General features: G+C 32.4%; 1 protein-coding gene across 1 annotated transcript; it reads right to left on the bottom strand.

Moving 5' to 3' along the window:
* Window positions 1–3,125: 3,125 nt before the first annotated feature.
* Window positions 3,126–22,004, bottom strand: LOC117684304 (cell surface hyaluronidase). Its single transcript, XM_034455879.2, has 24 exons — window positions 21,846–22,004; window positions 20,831–21,056; window positions 17,703–17,854; window positions 16,582–16,864; window positions 15,968–16,147; window positions 15,436–15,642; window positions 14,849–14,953; window positions 14,623–14,759; window positions 14,397–14,469; window positions 13,848–13,978; window positions 10,138–10,268; window positions 9,730–9,799; window positions 9,392–9,526; window positions 8,898–9,027; window positions 8,026–8,089; window positions 7,880–7,915; window positions 7,154–7,282; window positions 6,166–6,346; window positions 5,698–5,910; window positions 5,327–5,541; window positions 4,381–4,548; window positions 4,043–4,220; window positions 3,890–3,937; window positions 3,126–3,226 (listed from the first exon to the last, which is right to left on the bottom strand). The coding sequence occupies exons 1-24, from the start codon at window positions 21,966–21,968 to the stop codon at window positions 3,197–3,199; spliced, it is 3,345 nt and encodes a 1,114-aa protein (XP_034311770.2). The 5' UTR covers window positions 21,969–22,004; the 3' UTR covers window positions 3,126–3,196.
* Window positions 22,005–22,478: the final 474 nt, after the last annotated feature.

Raw genomic sequence — 22,478 nt, 5'->3', positions numbered from 1 at the left:
ACCTGTTAATAAAGCAGTAGGCCCAGACAGTATAAGTCACAAAATGCTCAAATCCTGCAAAGAAACTATTTCAAAACCTTTGTGTCTTCTATTCAACAAATCACTAACATCTAAGACTTTTCCTGACTGCTGGAAATTGGCACATGTAATTCCTTTATTTAAGAAAGATGATCCATCTATCACATCAAACTACAGACCTGTGTCATTGCTGAGTTGTATTAGTAAAATTTTTGAGAGAATCTTGTTTAAACATCTATACAATTTTTTACACGCCAACAACTTATTTTATAAATACCAGGCTGGTTTTTTGCCTGGACATTCAACTGTTTACCAACTTTTAGAAACATATCATTCTATTGTGAAAAGTATTGACGATGGTAATTACTGCTGTATGATCTTTTGTGATCTTTCAAAAGCTTTCGATAGGGTCTGGCATAAGGGTCTAATTCATAAACTTAAATCGTATGGAGTCTCTGGGCCAATTCTTGAATGGTTTATTAGCTATTTAAGTAATAGAACACAGAAGGTTATGTATAAAAACAAACTCTCTTCCAGCCAATTCATAAATGCAGGTGTTCCTCAGGGCTCTGTTCTTGGCCCATTATTGTTTTTACTCTATGTAAATGATGTGGCTGAAAACATGAGATCAATATGTAGACTTTATGCTGATGATAGTTCATTACAACAGTGTTCAAACAATATTTCTGTCATAGAAGATAATCTTAATTATGATCTTCATGTACTGAAGGAATGGTCAAAGCAATGGCTTCTAGAATTTAATCCACAAAAAACAAAAGTTGTATTCTTTAGTTTTAAAAATGTTGAAAAATTTCCTAATTTGTTGTTTGATGATTGTACCTTGGAATATGTTTCACAACACAAGCATCTAGGAGTATTGTTATCTTCAAATTTAAGTTGGTCTAATCACATAGACATCATTGTTAAAAAAGCTTACAAAAAACTTGGTCTACTTAAAAAACTTAAATTTACTGTATCTAGAGATATTTTAGCACAAATGTATGTATCATTTATAAGACCATAACTAGAGTATGCTGTTGAAGTTTGGTCTGGATGTACCCAATTTGATATGGATAAGCTTGAAAAGGTTCAACTTTATGCAGCAAGAATAGTTTCAGGTCTTTCAGTCATAGCCTCAAGAAATTCTCTATATTTGGAAACAGGATGGGAACCATTAATAACGAGACGAGACCGCCTTAAATTATCTACTATGTTCAAAATTCATAACAATCTTGTTCCTTCTTATATAAAAGACATAACTCCTGGAATTAGAAATATCACTTCCAACTATAATACCAGAAACTCCTCAAACTATTCTTTGCCTAGATGTAGATTAGAAGCTTTTAATAAGTCATTTTTTCCTGACACTATTCGTAAGTGGAATAGTCTGAATAATAATACCAAGGAAGCTACTTCGTTAAATATTTTTAAGAAATCACTACAGAGCAATTATACAAAACCTCCTAAGTATTTTTCTTTTGGTAAAAGATTCTTGAATATCATTCATACAAAATTAAGGCATAATTGTGTTCTCAATTGTGATCTTTATCGGTGTAACATAATAGCCAACCCAATGTGTTCATGTGGAAGTTTAGAAGATGCACATCACTTGTTCTTCGTTTGTAAAAAATATTCATCATTAAGACAATCATTTATGTATAATCTTTTATCACTGAACTTTTTGAATATAATTGATGTACATTTGTTACTTTGGGGTGACAACACTTTATCTTATGATGAAAACATAAAAATATTTAAAGAAGTTCATACATTTATACAAAAGTGTGGTAGATTTATCTAAGTTTTTAAATTATTTGCATAACTTTCTTATCCAACCTAATTCTAATTCTAGATTTAAAACTAATGATTTATTTGTATTTCATTACATGTTTTATAACTGTTATCAATGTTAACTGGCATTGTATGGCACTGTAATATATTATGTACAAGGAGAGGACATTCTAAGTTTTTGGAACTTGTGTCCAATCCTTTTGGCATTAGTCAATAAAATATGTTCAACACAACACTCTGAGCTAAGGTACATGTACCTCAAATTAAACAAGTTTAATAACCGGACCATCATACTCAGCCAAGCATGCTATAAACAGACATATCGATTAGTGTCCGTCACGCTCTGTCTTATTTGGTATGTAGTTACTTTCCGTAATACTAATGAATAACTTGGCATTGTATAAGGGTCTTCCGAGTGATCTGCTTGTCAAATATCTATTACGGAGAAAGCCGACCGGTTCCAGTGGAACGAAAACAACTTCCGACTGAAATTCCTATGCATATACATGTAAAGTAAAATGTGTTGTAGGATACATTTTTATTTCTGAGCAGAAAAACTCGCATAAAACGTGGAAATTTGGGAATTCTTTAAAGGCAGAATTAAGAAAGCTTTAATTCCTCCGGCAAGGCCATTTCTAATCTAACACTGTTTACTAAACATTATAGTAAAAATAGTATAAGGATACTGAGATTAAGATACCTGACAAGCAATTACAATATCATCTTACCTTTACAATACGATTGATATTGGTATGAAAATGAGTGTAAATAAAGAACAATCAAGGAATAACTAACACAATGGTAGATTCCTAAGGGTATTTGTTGAAGAGGATCTTATTTTCCAGCTTTCAATTTTTAAATCAAGTTTTTCTTCTGTGTGTGTGTGTGTGAGAGAGAGAGAGAGAGAGAGAGAGAGAGAGAGAGAGAGAGAGAGAGAGAGAGAGATTTAGTAACATTAAAGTAATGTTATTACCTCATAATACTCAAAAAATGATTTCTTATTTCCTAATTAAATCGTAGAACTGCATAGTATAGTATACTAGTAGTATAGTAATAGGAAATCAATCTTTGAAGATTGAGGTCAGGCGTGATAAAATCTATGATAAAGCGCCAATGCCTTTATTGGATTTGATCACCTCATTATACTCAAGAATCATCCCTTTTTAATAAATTAATTTCTGAGATTCGTTTTCTTAAAAAGATATGCTCTTTTTAATTGGTACATGTATTTATCCAGCATCAACATAAGCTATATACCTGGCATTATCAAATGAAAATTAATAGGGGAATAAAACACAAGTGAACATTATAAAATGATAGTAATGATATGATTTATTACAGATACATGTATATCTAATCCTAATTTTCAGTTGTCATAGTACAACTGTCAATCTCGAGTGGATCCGGCACCCCAGCCCTGAAATTATAAAATATTATATCATTCTACAAATTACAAAAACATATTTGATCTCGATGTCTTTGAAAGGGACTTAGACACGATTTGAGATCAAAAATTTTATTTTTATTTTTTATGAATAAATTGATTTACTGGAGCATTTTAAATGATTGACCAAAATATTGAATGTTTAAGGCAAGTTACAAGCGAGATACAGAGGTAAGAATTGGTTGTTATGTAAACAAAGCTCGAGTCTTATAGTTGTTTACAAAAAATGTAATGTATAGAATTACCATTTCTTAGACAAAATGACATGTAAAAAACAATTTAAACTAACTCAATATCTTAATAAATACTATTATAAACAAAAGAAAGATACATTTGATTGAAACTTACACCAATACAACACACATGTAAAAATGACAATATTCGAGCTTTGTTTACAAAACAAAGAACTATGAACTCTGTATCTTGCTTATAACTTGATATTTGACTTTCAAATTTGGACATTGCATTAAAAACTTCTATATTTTTCAGTATAAACATTGAGAATGGAAAAATAAAATTTGAACATTTTAAGTCAAATCGTGTTCAAGTCCCTTTAGGGTATTTTTTTTTAAGTCTACAACAGGAACTCTATGTAAATGTGGAGCTTTAGACGACTGCATGATCAAAACTTCTTACACTTGGTGGATACAGATCCGCCAATGGTAGGGATGTCGTGTCAGGTTCCTAGAAACAAACAAATAAAAAAAGGTCGAGATTATATCTCATTTATGAAAATATAGCAAGGATGAATAAATTGAATTAATTCCGAGACGTTTATATTACGCATACCAGAGAAACGTCCGAGGATTCCCGTTGGTACTTCGGATATGCTCGGGAGATACAGTCCGAGTCTGTGGAGTCTCCACCACTCACTGTCACCGTCACAGATGGGCAGGTACTGTCTAGACAGTCCGTCAGATCGGTAGAGGTGTACTCTCGATCGTGCATCGGTTTGAAGAACACAACCCTGAACAAAGCAGTAACCATGGTAATAACTTTTTACAGGAATACCAATTGTGTGTACTTAGAGACGAGGGAATATACTTTATGTTTTTAAAGGGGATTATTAGGTTGGATTTTTAAACCATTGTTGATATTGCTGAAATAGTTATTTATGAAGCAGTTACCCGACTTCAGAATCTGCGAAAAAATCTGTCGGATTGGTACTAGCATCCAACTCATCAAGGGACGTAACTTCTGATCCTTTTTTCCACGAGCTGTCCGATAAGTCAAGGAATTTGACCTTGACAGTGGCATCCCGAGGAACACATAATCCGACACGGGCCGTTTGTGCTCTTGAAAGAAAACCATCAAGAATCTATTTTATCATTTTCTGATATCACGAGATGAAATTATTATGCCATTTTCCAGAGAGATCGATATTTAGCAAGTAAAATGGGTGTGTTTACATATGAAAAACATGTTTTAAAAAACAAACAAAATGACTCAATTTGTGGTCGATGTAAATACATAATTATGCAAAAACTAGTATCTACAGATCTAAAGAAATAAGAAAAATGTCTTTAGATATAAGTAAGGAATAACTGTCAGGGTTGCGTGGTTAATGATGCTTGTCAATCGATTGCAATGTCATACAAACGATTTGCTCAATTATTGTATTGCAATCACCGACCTTACAATGAATTAGACTGCGATTTTTTTTTATTTCATCACTTTATCTTTATGTTACTTAATTATCATTAATTAAATTTTATTGATAGCTCAGTAGAACTAGGCAACTGGCAAACCGTCCCTCGGTTTGATGAAAAATAATTATGAACAATGATAGCACAAAATTAAAGATCTAACTATAAGTTACGCTTGTTTCCAAACAAGCTCACATCAAGTGCGAGGCCAAAAAAATCTAAGAGATAGCGGAAATGATTTATTAATTTGAATTGTAAAATTGATATCACGGTTTTAAAAAATCCTTTGTAAACCAGTCCTAAACATTAATAAAAAAAAAACTGGAGTAGAAAAAGTGTCTAAAAATTAGACACTGCCTGGTTATCAAAAAAGAAGTAAAACTCCGATTTATTAAAATGAATATACCTGCAGTATAGGTTAACTTACTTTGTAAAACCAAGTGCGGTAAACTTGACACTTTTTGGCATATTCCCGTTCATTCTTGCCATATAGCTATACTGGCCTCCCAGTAAGGCCATAAACGGCGCCTGCTGCTTGGAATCGGCTGCAATAGGGTTATCCGGGAGGTCATCGCGGTATATAGAAACATCAGACGCACCATTTTTCGCTTTCCAGCCCCAAGAACCCCACGATAAACGTACCTTGAGTGAAAAATACATAAATGTATCGGTACACAACATACAGTTCTCAGTATTACACATGTACATGTAGATGATAAGCACTAATAATGAAGATCCTCAATGCTCTAAGGGATCTTTTTGTGTTGAAAATTTATACAGTATTAGTAATATACTAACCTGTCCAAAGGTCTCTTCACAAGCCATCATTTTCCAATTGGTTCTTTGGACACAGTTTGGCGTCGAGTGGAAAAGAATATCTTTGACGATCTGGGCGCCCGCCTTGTAAACAGTACCATCGGTGTCTCGGAAAGTCCCAATCAAATCTCCGTCGTTTTCAGTAAACCCTGTGTCCGTGGCGTTTCCGTCAAAGACTCTATTACCCTCCAATGGCTGTATTAATCATAAAATATCATTGAATGGATAGGGTACTAGTATTTATATTGTACTTGCATATTGTTTTTTAAAGTAATCAAAGGCAATGCCGAAACGATTGGGGGAAATTAATCCTTTTGCTTTAATAATAATTTCCCAAAATTTTACAAACTGACAAAGTTATCCCACTTTAATAACTTAAATTCAATTCTCCACATATCGAACAGCCAGAATTTCAAAATTCATGTTTTTCCAACATTTTTTCGATCTTACATCTGAAAAGGAAAATTTGATTCCGCTGACCGCGCTGATTGGCGAGCTGTGACCATCGTTGTCTCGCTGAAATCCCAAAGCTCCCGATCTATAATTATCTGTGTCGGCGAAATCTCCAAACCACGTGTCACTGACGTAAACAGGTCCATGGTAAAATACAAAACCCTGTCGGGGCTGATCTCTGTAAAAACATTAACAGATATAATTAACATCATTTGTGTATTTTTCACAACTTTTTTTAAGAAAGTTGAAGATGACCTGACAAAACCGAAAACAACCTAACCAGTTTCAATAAGTTTGTTCGCGATTAAATATACATGTACTAAAACTTCTGAGGTTGACTATGAAAGGATTATTGCTTGTTTGATGAGCACAGACTGCACAAACTTCTTAGAGTGACGTTAGATTTCAAGATATGATCATGTATGGAAGAAATGGCTGTTCATTTAAATCATTGTACTCATCGACAATAACGATAATTTACGTTCCTTTAAAAAGTATTATATAAACATGATAATTAAGGCGTTTTTTGCTCCGGTTGTCTTATTTATTTTAACAGTGCCGTCGGAAGCAAATTGAAAGTGGGGGGGGGGGGGGCAAAACTTATCATCAGAAATCTTGACAAGTAAAAAAAAACCTACTTCCCATGATTATGAATATCCTAACCCGTAGTGTGTGTGTGTGAGGGGGGGGGGGGGGGGGCTTGTATACCTATGACTCCAATTTTCAATATCATTATTAATATTTCTATATTTTTAAGGTTTTAAGAACAATGTCTGCTACGAGAAAAAGTTGGGGGGGGGGGGTGTAGCCCCTCCCCGATGCTATGCATATGTGCCTAATGGTTAGGCCTAACTTTGCAAAAATAGTGGGGGCCCCCTAGCCCCCCGGATCCGACGCCTATGTTTAATGTAAGTAAAGCAAATGTACATTCGTCTTTCATCTAATAAATGTTTGCTACACTATATGTCAACAGAGTTAGACCTACGCAAATTCCAAAGGTACGGATCGTCCCCATGTTTTGAACTTCGAATTCGAAACAACTGAGGCGGATCCAATGTTGGGGGAATCCCCAACAAAGACGCTGTGGTCGAGTAACTGTTCCTGGGGAGAACTCCTGAAATTGAAAAAAAAAACTTGACTTTAAGAATAAATAACGAGGTACGTGTGGCTTTGAACAAGAATAAGGAATGATGCATCTCAATTAGTGATTAAACTTTGCAGCATGAATGTGTTGGTCGTGATTTTTCACGTTATTCTTAGGCATATACATTGTATTTCTGTTATTGTTTTAAAAGTTTACCAGGTATAACCGTTGTATGTTTTATCTAACATGACTAAAAGCTATTGAGAAAGCCTAATATTTTAAAGTACAAATTAGAAAGGATGTTCTTAATATATAATATTTAGATAAATTTAACATATCGGTTGTGCCTACATTTTTTTTTGGCATTTTTTTTTGCAACACGAAGTTGCCATTACTTTTATTGGTATGCTAGTTAAATTTCCGTTAATAAACTTCCTTTTGCTACTGCTTTTAAAAATTAAATGACAATAACAAAAGTCTCTTCACATAATCTTATATTGACAACATTTATTTTTTGGCATTTATTTTTTTAGCCATAAATACAATAAAAAAATTATAGCAAGATCAATTTTTTTAAAATAACAATCTTGCATGTAGTTAGCCCAAATTATTGATCAATATACTTACCTTTTAAATGTTAACCCAATTATACTATCTGAAAATCTGTAAAACAAAAAATGATAGATTTTGCTCAATTTTGTAATAACTTTTAAATTACTAAGATGATAATTTATCTAAGTATCAACATAATGAAATACATGTGTAATACTTACGATGATTGGGTGACTTTGATGTAGCCGCCATTGATCCAAGCGTTCTGTTTCATGTTCTTATATGCTGAAATATAAGTGCAATATATATTATTTTAATAGATCTCTCAGAAAATTGTAAAAAAAAAATATCATACCTTTCATTGAGCAATATGATCTCTTACCCCTTATACATGTCCTTTTAAATATCTTTTAACTTAATGTTATTCGATAATATCGTTTCGCTTGCATGGTGATACGATTGAAAAAAATATCCAAAAGAAAGCTTTAAAGCTGATTTACTCCCATTTGATGCACGTTGGTGGCTTTAACAATGACTATGTAATATTGGAACTTACACGTAAGTCGTTTTTGTGACATTTTTTGTTACCTGTGGGTTGGCTTATTGTGATCGATTTGTTAACTGTACGTTGGTTTGCTGTAACTTTTTTGTTTACCTGTCATTTGGTTTGCTGTAACTACTAGCATTTTGTTTACAGTCGGTTTGTGACCATTTTATTACCTGTCAGTCAGCTTATTGCGATTGTTTTGTTACCTGTCAGTTGGTTTACTGTAACTATTGTGTTTACCTGTCAGTTGTTTACTGTAACTATTGTGTTTACCTGTCATTTGTTTACTGTTACTATAATTGTGTTTACCTGTCTGTTGTTTAATTGTAACTGTTTTGTTTATCTGTCATTTGTTTACTGTAACTATAATTGTGTTTACCTGTCTGTTGTTTAATTGTAACTGTTTTGTTTATCTGTCATTTGTTTACTGTAACTATTTTGTTAACCTGTCAGTTGTTTACTGTAACTATTGTGTTTACCTGTCAGTTGTTTACTGTAACTATTGTGTTAACCTGTCAGTTGTTTACCTGTAACTTTTTTGTTTACCTGTAAGTCGGCTTATTGTGACCATCTTGGCGCCGGAGTCGGGATCTTTGGGATCGTTCCAGGGCTCATACGTGTTGGTGTTTCCAAGTGATCCGTCTTCTTTCAAAATGTTGTCGATGAATAACCCACTCTGATAAATGTAACTTCATGTAGATACATGTACTATAGATTCCTTATTCTACGCAGGTACTTAATTCCGCGATTTAACTGTTTTCAATCAAATCGCGAAAACAAAATTACAAATGCTGGATTTTTATCATAGTTTCATGCAGTGAACATATGTCCAAAAAATAAAAGCGAAGTTTAAAACTTGCAAGAAGCGTTTTGCGCGATTTTACGCGGATGTAAATTTTTTAGCGTTTAATAAGAAATCTACGGTAGTAAAACACAAGGACAAACTGTTTTGTTTGCTTTCTTTTGATATTTTAAAATATTTGTTTCTTATCAAAGTATAATACATAAACAATTTGTATCAATTGGCAATTGTCATTTACCTTTTTATAGGAATGCGCCACATTATTATCAAATTCAAAAATTGCAGTATGCATTGCTTCATAAAGCTCCATCATTCCAAGACCTTTTGAGGCATCCCATGGCTGATTTGGGTAGACAAACCAAAACCCATGACCCTAAAGAAAGAAGCAAATTACGAATTAACAAACATTTTTCGTTTCAATATTCATATGAATACAAAAATAATAACCGTGTCACTCTTACTCCATAGATATATGAATGAATAAATGAAACTTGTTTTGCTTCCACCTTGGCAATTAACACGTTACTAATATATATGCAAATTGCAAAACCTTTACTGTAGGGAGTAACATCTTACCTCCCCGCCAGCAGCCACGTTGTTTCTAACGTAGGTCTGAGGGTTCGTGATCCAAAATGTTGTCGGGAATCTGAACATATAACTTTGAAAGTCATAATCACCGACAATTAACTGTTTAATGAAGTAGCATGGCTATCCATAAATATAGATAAATATGAAATTGTCCATCATTATTCATTTTACATTTCCCCCCGATTTTGGTTCTATCTTCTATCTTTTAAACAAGTCATATGATTTTCATATGCTGTATATTGTGTTTATAAAACCAAATTGTTTCAGTCCTTTATTACGTATTAGATAGATCAATGAAAATACTTGAACAAAAACATGATATTGCACTTAAATCCATAAAAACCATTACGAAGTGTTCATAGTTTTAATAGATGAACGGACAATTTGATCATTTACTTGTCTGTTTCGATGAGTGAACTTCTCTTTTGTCCTGCACCCAGATTGCCGTCCAGGACTGTTCTTTTCTCGCCGCCATCTTCCAGGAAGTATCCATGACCCAGGGTGTTGAGGCAGAAATTATTTTTCACCTGTAAATTACAACAATGCTATCCATCCAATGGGCATTTTACTTCATTTTCTACTAAAACTGTTAATTTTTATGGGTAAACTGATCACAATTGACAATATTTCATAACATAACGTTCGACGTTTTAATACAGAAAAATAAATGAATTGATCCGATGCTAAGGTAACATTTGATTGATTTAAATTGTGTTATTATATGATTGATTAATTCCCTGCTCTCTGATGGCTGATATCCAACAATCTAGAAATTTAAAAACGTTATATTCACCTAGGAGGTCTAAATTAGACTAAAATTAGATCGTCCAATGGAATATCGCGTTTCTAAATTTGTTCTGCTATGGCTTCAAACTAAAATGTTCGCATGATAACACTTAATTAAATATGTCTGCATCAAATTGTCGCGGAATCATATTATACAATCATTTAATGCTTGAGCAGTCAATAGACCCGAATATTTTCCCCTTGGAAGATTATTGGAAAATCCTTAATGCAGGTAGTAAAAACAACTCGAGTGCTGTAGATATTAATGATATGTTCGAGTTTCTGAAAGGTATGAATGAGTGTGAAGTCGATAACAATAATGAAAATTTACCAGAAGTGGCCGTTACGGATACATATGACTTTCTGAACCTCCCTATTAGCGACGAAGAAATTTTAGAAGCGGTTAAGAAACTTAAAAACAATAAATCACCAGGACATGATCTAGTGATTAATGAACACATTTTTACAACAGTTACAATATTTTTACCAGTTTATAGGAAACTATTTAATCTAATTTACGATAGAGGTTATGTACCAGACGAGTGGTTGATAGGAATTATTAAACCTATATTTAAGAATAAGGGCGACCCCACCCAGCCAGAAAATTATAGACCGATAACATTGCTTAGTTGCCTCGGAAAATTATTTACATGCATTTTGAGTAAGCGTTTAGATACGTATGCATCTGAAATCAACCTCATTACTAGCAGTCAGGCAGGTTTTAGGAAAAATCATTCAACTCTGGACCATATTCTAACTCTTCAATTTTTATCAAATACCTTACTATGTAGAAAGAAAAAATTATTCTGTGCTTTTGTTGACTTTAAACAAGCATTTGATACCGTCTGGAGAAATGGTCTATGGTATAAACTATTAGATAATGGAATAGGGGGGAAATGTTATGCTTTTATACGAAATATGTACAAAGGAATAAAATCTAAGATATGTATGAACGGTATGTCATCTGATTTTTTCTGTTGTAATATAGGTGTGCGTCAAGGAGAAAATTTATCTCCTTTTTTATTTTCATTGTATATTAATGACTTAGAAGATTTTTTATTAGATAAAAATATTGTTGGGTTACAAAGTATTAGTTCTTCCATTGAAGATGAGTTGATGTTATACTTGAAACTTTGCCTATTATTTTATGCAGACGATACGGTTATTATGTCTGAGACCGCTGATGATCTCCAGAAAGCACTAGATGAATTCCATGTGTACTGTTCCCAATGGAAACTAAATGTCAATGTAGAAAAAACAAAGATATTAGTTTTTTCAAAAGGCCCTAAGCCAAAAAACATTTTTTATTATAATAATAACGTTGTTGAAATTGTGAGTGAATTCAAATATTTGGGTACTGTATTTTCCAGAAGTGGATCTTTTTGTAAAGCAAAAAAACACTTGGTTGAGCAAGCACAGAAAGCTATGTATAGTATTATAAGAAAAATAAGACTTTTTAATCTACCCATGGAACAACAGTTTGATTTGTTTGATAAAGTAGTAGTGCCGGTTTTGCTCTATGCTTGTGAAATCTGGGGTTACGAGAATATAGATATTATTGAAAAAATCCATTTGAAATTTTTAAAATATATTCTATGTATGAAAAGTAGTACTCCATCGTATATGGTCTACGGTGAATCAGGTCGTTATCCTTTATACGTAACTGTATATTCTCGAATGATTTCTTATTGGACAAAAATGATCCAAGGTCAAGACAATAAGATTGTGTTTACTGTTTACAAATATTTAGCAAACCAATATATGTATAATAATGACTGTGTAAATCCATGGACTGATTTTATACGACATATTTTAGACTCATGTGGGTTCTCTAATATCTGGACAGAACAATGTACTGCAATAGTTAATGATAAGTGGATTTCTGCCGCCATCAAACAAAGATTGCAGGACCAGTTCATTCAGAAATGGGCAAAAGATATAGATAATTCATCTAAAGGTCAAATATATAAAATTTATAAACAAAAGTTTGGTTTTGAAAAATACTTAGGCATTCTTACTAAAAAATTTTGGAAACCACTTATTAAATTCAGAACAGCAAATCACCGTTTACCGATTGAAACCGGTAGATGGTATGGAATTCCTGTAAATGACAGAAGCTGCACACTCTGTAATAGTGGTAAATTAGCGGACGAATACCATTTTATTCTTGAATGTAAATTTTTTTTAACTTTACGTAAGCAATTTCTATGTACCAAGTATTTTCAAAAACCAAGTACATTAAAATTTAGGGAACTGCTGATGACAACGAACATCAAAACATTGAAAAAATTAAGCTCTTTTATATTGAATATCCAAGAGCAATTCTGCTGTCCAGCCTAAACTATATTAGCATTTATTATTATTATTACTCTCCGCGTATTGAACACCAATGAAACATTGTATTAAATTTTTATATGATGATCTATTTTTTTCTTTTTCTACCACTTTTTGTATTATTACTATTTTTTTTCTCTTACTTACTTATGCTTACTAACACATGTAATACTATGTTGTATTATAATTTATATATAATTTATTAGACCCTTGACATCACAATTTAATGTAAATATGTTATTGTACCTCATGTACCATTGTATGATAATGGTTTGAGAGAATAAATTGAATTGAATTGAATTGAATTGAATTGAATTGAATTGAATTGAATTGAAATTGAATTGAATTGAATTGAATTGGTACAGGGAACAGCTCAGTATGATCTAGTGCCCGAGGCCAACGGCCGAGTCTATTGACTGTTCAGGCATTAAATAGTTGTTTTATTACCTAATTCCGTTTTTAGCACTTTGTGTTCACAATTCTAAATTATAGAAGGTTATACCATTATGCATTCAGGTCATTATTAATCAATACCAAGATGACCTAAAAGATTAATTTTAAGAGCAATAGTAAAATAAACATGATAATAGAATTATCTTTTAATCTTGTAGCAATTAAACTTTTTCCAAAATGCGTTGCCGGTCCAATAAATCGCAGTATATTGACCGGCGGTCCAATAGATCACAGCCTATTGACCGGCGGTCCAATAGATCGCAGTCTATTGACCGGCAGTTCAATAGATCACTTTGAAACCTGAATACATTTACAAAATAGACGAAAATATTTAATCTGTAATAAAACAACAAAATCCCTTTGATTATGTAATAAAAAAAAATAATTATTGCTGGGTTTTTACGATCAATCGAATTGACCTAAAAAATCTGCAATAATTGTATATTAGTTGCTTACTTATCCACTTTTGGTCTTTTAAAGCACAGTTCAATGTGTAGCTATATACATTCACAATGATCCTTAATGAATCCTACCTGAGCACCATGACTGCCGTGGACGGTGATACAGCGCGCAAACGAATCCCTGATGCTGTTTCCACTCAGCAGGGACGGCTTTTCTCTGTCATCCACATCTCCACACATGTGGAAGTGGAGCGGGTAGTTGCCTGTGCATTTAAGAAATCATGAAATCACAACATGTGAGGTTTGAAATTATCAATCGTATCTAAGATATTCTGAGATTTAAGGTGGTATAGGGCATCTGTCGATATTAATGTGGATCAAAGAACATAATATTTAAAATTCTTTCACCGGTTTACAATTTTCAAATTTTACAATATTTCACTATATATAATACGTTTAAAAATATTTTGGAAGGTAAACATTTTAAAATGCTCAGATTCACTCATGACTTACAGATTCGTAGTGAATCCTCTAACCCACTGCGCTATGCCGTTAGGTGACAATTTTAAGAAAGAAACTATTTATAAAATGACATTGGATTTTATTGTTTATTTCGATAAATAGCACGTCACAACATGGAGGTGTCCCATACCACCTTAAACGGGGTATAAATGAACAAACCTAGTGACGTCTGCTGGCCCATGCGAACCAATTCCACGTTGTTTACCTGGACTGTTTTGAAACCCTTCAGAAACTTAAAAAGACAACGTAAAGCTACATGTAATATACATGCATGGTTACTAACTTACAACGCAAAGAAAGTAAATATTATGGTTACTCATAAGTGTTTAATAAAATTAACAATTATCTGAATATGGTCATATAACTGCATCGTGTAATGGCTGACCTTGATGTGTCCACCCATTTTTTTGCCATTAGCATCTGCCTCCCCCTCTATTACTATGGTTCGGTTGGTAAGGGCCACCTCGCCGCGCATGTCAACATTTTTGTAGATCTCGCCAAAATGATCAAACCGTGGTTCAACTGAAATAGAGAAAACACATCAAATCAAACTTAAGAGTTGCTCTTCTTAGGTTGTTGAAATGATTGTGTTATGACATTTAATAACTCACGATCAAGTAGCAGTTGGTTCGAGGTACAAGAGGGACAGTCAATGATATTTCCGAATTCCCTTTGCTCCCAGTCGAAGTCAGTAGATAAAAGCACAACTTGATCACCTGAGACATGGAATAAAATTTGAAAAATAAAATAGCAGTCTAATTAATCAGCAGTCACACTTTTTACAAGTGTGATGTTTAAACTGGAACTTCTATAAATCAAGCTTGTCAAACATATATATATGACAAATTTTATCAATACTACATGTATAATACTATAATCAAAACAAATAATGTACGACTAATTAAGATTTATACCTTCATGTTAATATGACTAAATCAAAGATCTTCCCATTTTATCTCAATGTTGGAATACACATACAGAGGACCGTGTTTTACATATTTAACTTTGTTCTGAAGAACTGTATTTTTGTTATATTGTACTATATGTCCTCTATTTCAAATTCTTAACAAAAATAATAAAACAAACAAAAATTTCTTTCTTGAAAAATAAAATAATTTCCCGGTCGACCTATCAATATGCTAATCAATTACAAAATATTCAAACGAATTTATTTTTCGTTTCTAGTATTTGATACTACCTTTCCTCCAAGTTTGCACATCGTCCACCAAGTTGATGATGGAGAGGGAGCTGGACTTTCCCCGACAGTAGCACTGGTTACGTCGGACCGTGTGGACCCAGCTACGGACGCTGAACTTGAGGCCGTTCTCCATGTGGTAGAGTTCCGCAATACGTAGGGGTTTACCGTCATCATTCAGAAGAAGTTCTTGGATTGATGAATCGTCACCTGGGTGAAATCGTTTAAACTTTATGATCTTGTACATCAGTCAGACTAAACAGCAAACAGACAACGCTTTGGAGCATTTTTGTTACATGTGTATGCATTGCATAGTTTTAAGAAAAAAAATAATACCCACGACTTTTTTGTGGTTTCAAGATCTAGCGCAAATTGGTATACAGGTAAAAAAAAAAGAAGAAGACGATTTTTCTTTTGAATCATGAACTCAGTAATATGAGTTAAGTTATTTTTCTTTGAATAATATTATTTTCTATGGTATTAGATTTTACAAATAAATTTTCTTAAAACAGATGAACAGTGGAATTTAACGCACCTTGTTTTTTAATCATGGCCCATGCGCCGTGGAATTTGTAGTCCCGGAATTTGAGTGAGGAGCCGTCCACCGCCCCGTACGCCCACTGCTCTAACATATCGAACAGTCCGGAAGTGTCCACCTTACCCACACGGAACCGTCTCTTCAAAGCAATGGCGACGATGCGTCCAGCAGGAATAGCTGAATTTAGATTAGTAACAGGTGTCGAATAACTAGTGTGTCATGTAAAATTTCAAAATAATTATGATGAATAATAACATCAAAGGCACTAGGAAAATCTCTAAAGCTCTGAAAATTATTGCTGAAAATGGATAATTTGAAACTCCCCTTTCTCTGTATGTTAAAAATTGGCATAGATAAGGCAGCTGGATGGTCAAAACCGTTCAGAGTCAGATTTGCTTTTAACTTTTAATGGCTACAAGCCATTAGAAAATTTACCTTTTAAATGTTGGTATTAACATTTACATTTACCTAGTTAGATATATTTTTCTAGTAGTCTTCTAAAAGAGATCAACAGAGTCTAAAAATGCCAACTACCATCTACCTCATCTATCTGTTCACTTTCTACAATGGTTTTTTTTTAAAATATTTATTTTGCTGCATGATTTACTTACAGTCCAGAACTTCTCTTGCCTCTTCGACTTTTTTTGGAAAATCTTTGGGTTTACCACCGGTGGTCACTAACCGAGCAGCCGACTCCATAACACCAGTTTGTTCATTGAAAACATAAATAACAAGCGCCTCCATTTTGATACTTTCTCTAACATTGGGGTCCGTCGTTGCATCAGCCGTGTTGCTTTTGTCGTCATCGCTTTCAACGTCATCGCTTCCCTCGTCATCTTCATCGTCGTCTTTCACTTCAGCATTGTCTTGTTTATTGGCGTTTATTGCAATATTCTGATCAATTAACAAAAGGCATAAGACAACATCATAGGCGTGATCCATTTAAAAAAAACAAATTTCATTAAAAAAGTTAATCATTTAAATAAAAAAAAAACAATCAGGACTTTATCAAATCAAATCAATCGACGTTTATATTAAAATAATAATCCAGATAAACGAATTCTTAATGCAAAATCTTTTTAAATGAATAATCAGAAAGTTTTCTTTGTATGTTGTCGGAATAAATTAGTAGATTTTTTTTTAAATTTATTACTATTGGTTGTCAGTATATTTTATAATATATCGCCAAACACTTTAAAGGGAAGTCAGTTGCTTCTCAAGTCAATGCTGACTCTGTTAATGGTGTATATGTTTACTTGTTGTCATTTACTTCAATTAATGATATTTGTTCATTTCTTATCAATTTTTTTTTGTTGCTTTACTAGAATATTAAAATATCAAAAAACCTAGTGCAATCGTCTTCACCTTTAACAACAAGGAAACATAAAAGAGACTGTTAAATTTGATAGATATGCTTTCAATTTAAGACATATGCATACAACTAAGAATCATATTTTGAGATTCTCTAAACGTATAAGAAATCTGTATAAAATAATATAAAATGGCAATATGATAATGCAGGAAAGATTTAATAAACGTTATTTTTCTAGAAATAATTTTTTAATTTGTTGGTTTAAAAAATACCTCCCATTTTAAAAATTATAAATAAAAAATACACACTTACAAATTACTACTTTGTGATCATTAATGCTGAAAGAGTTTTTCCTAGACGAAAAGTACTAGTATTCGAGCAAAAAAGAACTGTCTAAATATCTTATTCTTAGGCACTGACCTTCACATTGGAGATAAAATCGACGGCCTTGACATTGGAGGCGAGTTTGGTCCATGGCAGACGGTATTCCCCATGGATCTCCAGGACTCCCCCGGCAGCTACTCCGATAAACTTCTCCCCAAAACCGTCAACCTTATACTCACCAAGGTTACCTGTCGAACACAATCGAACTACTTGTAAGTTAACCATTACAATTTTAGAGTTTTATGAGGTCATCAAGTACGGTCGGAAATAAACAAATCCATAAAGACCAACGGGCTTTATGATAGAGTTGACCGTACGACAAAAATTGGTTGGCTTGCACTTAGATATGAGTGATAAGGCCTTCTGTTCCTGTTAATGTCATATATGACCATCTTATAATATTTAGGAAAAATGATCCATTTTACTTTTATTTAAATGATTATTAGCAATTGTATGTTTCTATATTAATATATTCATTAATAAATGTATTGGAAAATACATAACAAAATTGATTTGTTGTTTTATCACAAGCGATTACTCTGGAAAATGTAATATGAAATATAAAGTCTTCTATCAACAGCAGCGCTTATAATTGCAGTTTTGTCATGGGCCATGAAACATTGCATTGTGATTAGACCACTATTACTCTCTAATCTCATAAGATCTTGCAGTACAAGAAGACCAGTAACATTGCAATTTTTGTGAGACACTATCAACTTATCTTTATACCAGAGGCTTAAAGGGACTTGGACACAATTTGAGCTCAAAATTGACAAATTTTATCTGTTCATACTAGTATCTAGAATTGCAAACACTGGTAGTTATAATGATTCATTAAAATTTAAAAGCCAATTATTGATTTGCTAGCAAGTATAGAATACGAAATTCTATATTGTAAACGAAGCTCTTGCCTTGTTTACATATGCATCGTATTAATATAAGTTTTAATCAAAGGTTAATTTTGTTTTGTTGATACTATCATTTATGAAATATTGATTCCATTTATCTTTTTTGGCACGAGTTGTTTCTCAAATAAATGGTAATTCCTGTACTTTGCATTATTTGTAAACAAATATAAGATCAGGCTTTTGTTTCCTTATCAGTTATTTCTTACTTCGGTATCTCGCTTCTATCTTGAATTCTAACAGTCATTCAAATTAAACAAGTAAACAATTTTATTAATAAAAATGTATTTTAGGAAAATAAAATTTTGATCTCGTCCCCTATTAAGCAAAATTTGTAATTGTTTACAATAATAATTCTTGCATTTTGCAAACTATGTCATAAAAATGAGACGTTGCTGTTTGAATTATCCTTTTTTTTAAATGGGCAGACAGCATCAAACCCAGCATTGGTAAAATAATGACATTGTTATAAAATTGCGACTTTGTCATGTAACTCTACCAGTATTTTGGAAACTTTTTGGTGCCGAGCGAAGCGATGGACCTTATTTAGTACAAGAAGAGCAATTTTCTTCACATCTTAATTTGGTAGTTATGATTTAAGGACGTTGTTTACTCAGGGTTTGAGTTCTAAAATTCGGATTGTTATAAAGTTCAATGTCATGAGTAAAATTTGTTCTTAACACTAAAAGTTTTCATGAAATGAATTATTATTGACAAACCATTTAGTATTTTTACTATATTATGCAATTAGTCTCAAACAAAGTTTTACTTTAAGCAAAACAGAGGAAATTCGGACTAAAGTTTTCAGATTTTATTTTTCACTGAAATATTTTTGGTAGTACTGTCATGTTCAAAGTGAAGATTTTATCTTTTAGAAAACATAATTTTGCACATTTTCTGCTGGTTTTATCTCACTATTTTGTTTAGATATTCGAATGGCACACACTACAAAACTATTGAAAACTGCTTAAAAACGATAAAATACACCATATCTCAAAATTTTGATCATTGACCTCATATAACTTTTATGCCTGCAGAGTAAGGTCAATATACCTAGTTTAATGCTATTAATGTTTTAGCATTATCATCATTCAGTTTTTTGTAAAATTGAATCAAAAAAGGTAAGGAATTTGAAAACTGATAGAGGAAATTCGGACTGGAATATTCATAAAAATTGTGAATAAAAACTTAATGCTTTGTGTCTGTTTAGTGTCACTGATATTCATAAACTGTATTTAATTTTTAAAAGAGTTTAGCAATTTGTATTATTTTCACAATTAAGAAAAATTCAATGATACTCAAAAAGTTTTAGGGACTTTTCTTAAAATTTTAAGAAATAGTCAATGGCCATTATCTCAAAAAGTAGGTCATTGACCTACTTTTTTGAAAGTGAAAAATAGCACTACCATGATAGGTCTTTAACACACAATAGATGGTTTTTCATTATCATCAGTGGATTTTTTTTTCATTCTGAGTAAACGTATACCTTAAATCATTCAATCCGGCAAATAATTGCATGTATCCAAAACAAGTTTAAGAAAGGATGAGATCAGACACATGTATGCATTGATGAAGAAATCAGATGAAACAGCTCAGGTTTGTTTATGACATCTTTCTTGTACACTTATTTTTAGTGAACAATTAGCGACTGTGTTGATTTAGTTTGTATTGAAAGTGACTATTATTTTTTTTACATGTGCTGTGCTGTTTTGTCGTTCACAGCAATTTCTATTTCAATTACCAGCTCGTTATTGAAATTAGCAATACAATTGTATACATTCGAATATATTGTATATTTCATAATCATTGGTATTTTTAATTAGAAGCATAATTCCAATCCTTATTTATTTGTTAGCTTACTGTAATTCATTTCTTTGAATAACATTATTTGGTAAAATAGACCGATGATCGGCAATGATTAGCCAATTACCTAACGCCTCCAAAAATATCAAAAGATAATGGTTTAAACAGCATGGCAACTGACCGTAAAGATTGACCTTAATGTGATCAAGTCATTTAGTGTCAGCAAAAATCTGTTGTTTGATGTATGAAACATGTATAAATAAATGTCAAACAAAATTTGTACACTGTAAGTAATCCTTTATCATCATCAAAACCTCCTTAAAGAAAATTAAAGTTTAAAGTTCTGAATGTAGTCATATACTTTATCAATTAAAAAAATAACCATACTATGTAAAACTTAAGTAGACGTTTATTTATTGCAAACTATAATAATTTTATGATTAGCGTGTTACCGACCTCGCAGTGTAATATGGAGTTTTCCTGTAAACTTGCAGTCTTCCGAGCCCACGTGCATCTCCCCGCGGATCAAGATGTACTTGACACTCAGCTTTATGTCCATGCCGTCAGCAACGACCAGTTTCCCGCCGGACTCTATGGTGATAGAGTCCAGAGGAGGCGGGGAGGTATCCAGAAGGAAGGAGTCGCCATCTTGTATGACAAGACTGTCCCCCTCCTGTGGAAGCTGAGAGAGCATAATGATGTTGTTTCTTAGCAAAATTATATAGCTTCGAAGCAAGTAAGTGGTGTTCTCTTACCATTAATTATTATCATTGTGCATTTAATTTGTAATTAAATGTCGAATAGAAAAAACACACTTAAAAGTATAAAGTTAATCAATTTTGTGTGAAAGCAAACTTACCCGTAAAAAAACCCTTTACTATAACATTACATTTTTTTCGTTTTCTCTAAGGTTTTTAAATAATTTGTGTTATTATTCTTTTTCAACATTTCTATCTTAATTTAATTCATTAACATTCTTAAATCAAAATTTCAAACTTTGTATTTTGTGAAGTCAATATAACAGATAGAACTGAAACTTTTTAAATTCAATAAGGTGATTTAAATTATTTAGAAATCAAGATACAATTCAATACATTTGCATAAATAAGAGACTATAATACTTTATATATTGACAATACAATAAAAGGATGCTTTATAAGTTAAAACACAACAAGTGTAGACCCCAATACGCTTCCATACAAATTCGGAAAAATACAATTTTAAAAAAAATTATGTGGTTTATTGATTCACTAAAAAATTGTGATGGCTTTGTAATTTATATCACAATATTTACATGATGTATACTTTAACAATTTGTTTGTATCTTTAAATTAAACTTTGTATAATTTAACAATATATAGCCTTCTATAATTTATTTGAAACTAGTAAAACATGAGGCATATTCACGATATATCTAAACACTTTGCCAAAAGCATAAACATATTTAAGGTATGAAAATATACTCATATACCTGTCCATTCCAAGTTGCGTCGTCAGACCATTTCTTAAGGTTTAAATCATCATCTGGACAACCCTGAGAAGACACAAGGGCAACTAAACAAGAGGTCACCAAAATCCAACCTGTTCTTTCCATTTTTTGTTGAGTTCTGAATCTTTTGAGTATACCAGGTTTATATATGTGGACTTTAAATTTAGATTAAAAAACGAAATAAATAGTTGTTCTTATATCTTGTTCTCCCTTGGGATATTCTTCTGACCTTAGTCACCTTACATTATAGGCGGGATCAATGCTGATGAAATGCTGAAAAACTATAAGTACACAAATTCAATGGAGCAATAAAGCATGGTGATGTGAAAGTAGCCGAGAGCTGTGGAGAATACCAAAAGAAGTACATATTCATAATGTATTTGATATTCTCATTGCCTTTATAAAGTCCGGTCTTTTGGACTCCGAGCTTCAAGACGAAAGAAATGGATAGGGAATGAAATAAAGAAAACAATTAGCTTTCTAGAAAAGTTCCTTCTTTTTTCCCCTTTAAGCAGTACACAACTCCTATGTTATTTTTTAACCCATGTAAATCAAATATATTTGTTAAAGAAGTATACCCTTCATGTTGCAAAACTAAAATATGTCAACCTTATC

Source organism: Magallana gigas, chromosome 7 (assembly GCF_963853765.1).
Source record: "Magallana gigas chromosome 7, xbMagGiga1.1, whole genome shotgun sequence".
NCBI lineage: Eukaryota > Metazoa > Mollusca > Bivalvia > Ostreida > Ostreidae > Magallana > Magallana gigas.
This window is presented reverse-complemented; position numbering and strand designations above follow the sequence as displayed.

Excerpts from the sequence above, each read along its gene's own strand:
- LOC117684304 (XM_034455879.2), bottom strand. The coding sequence starts at position 21,968 with ATGGAAAGAACAGGTTGGATTTTGGTGACCTCTTGTTTAGTTGCCCTT. Across the intron at positions 9,527-9,729 it reads ACGTGGCTGCTGGCGGGGAG|GGTCATGGGTTTTGGTTTGT; the intron begins GTAAGATGTTAC and ends TTCTTTCTTTAG. Across the intron at positions 5,542-5,697 it reads GTGAAGAGACCTTTGGACAG|GTACGTTTATCGTGGGGTTC; the intron begins GTTAGTATATTA and ends TTTTCACTCAAG.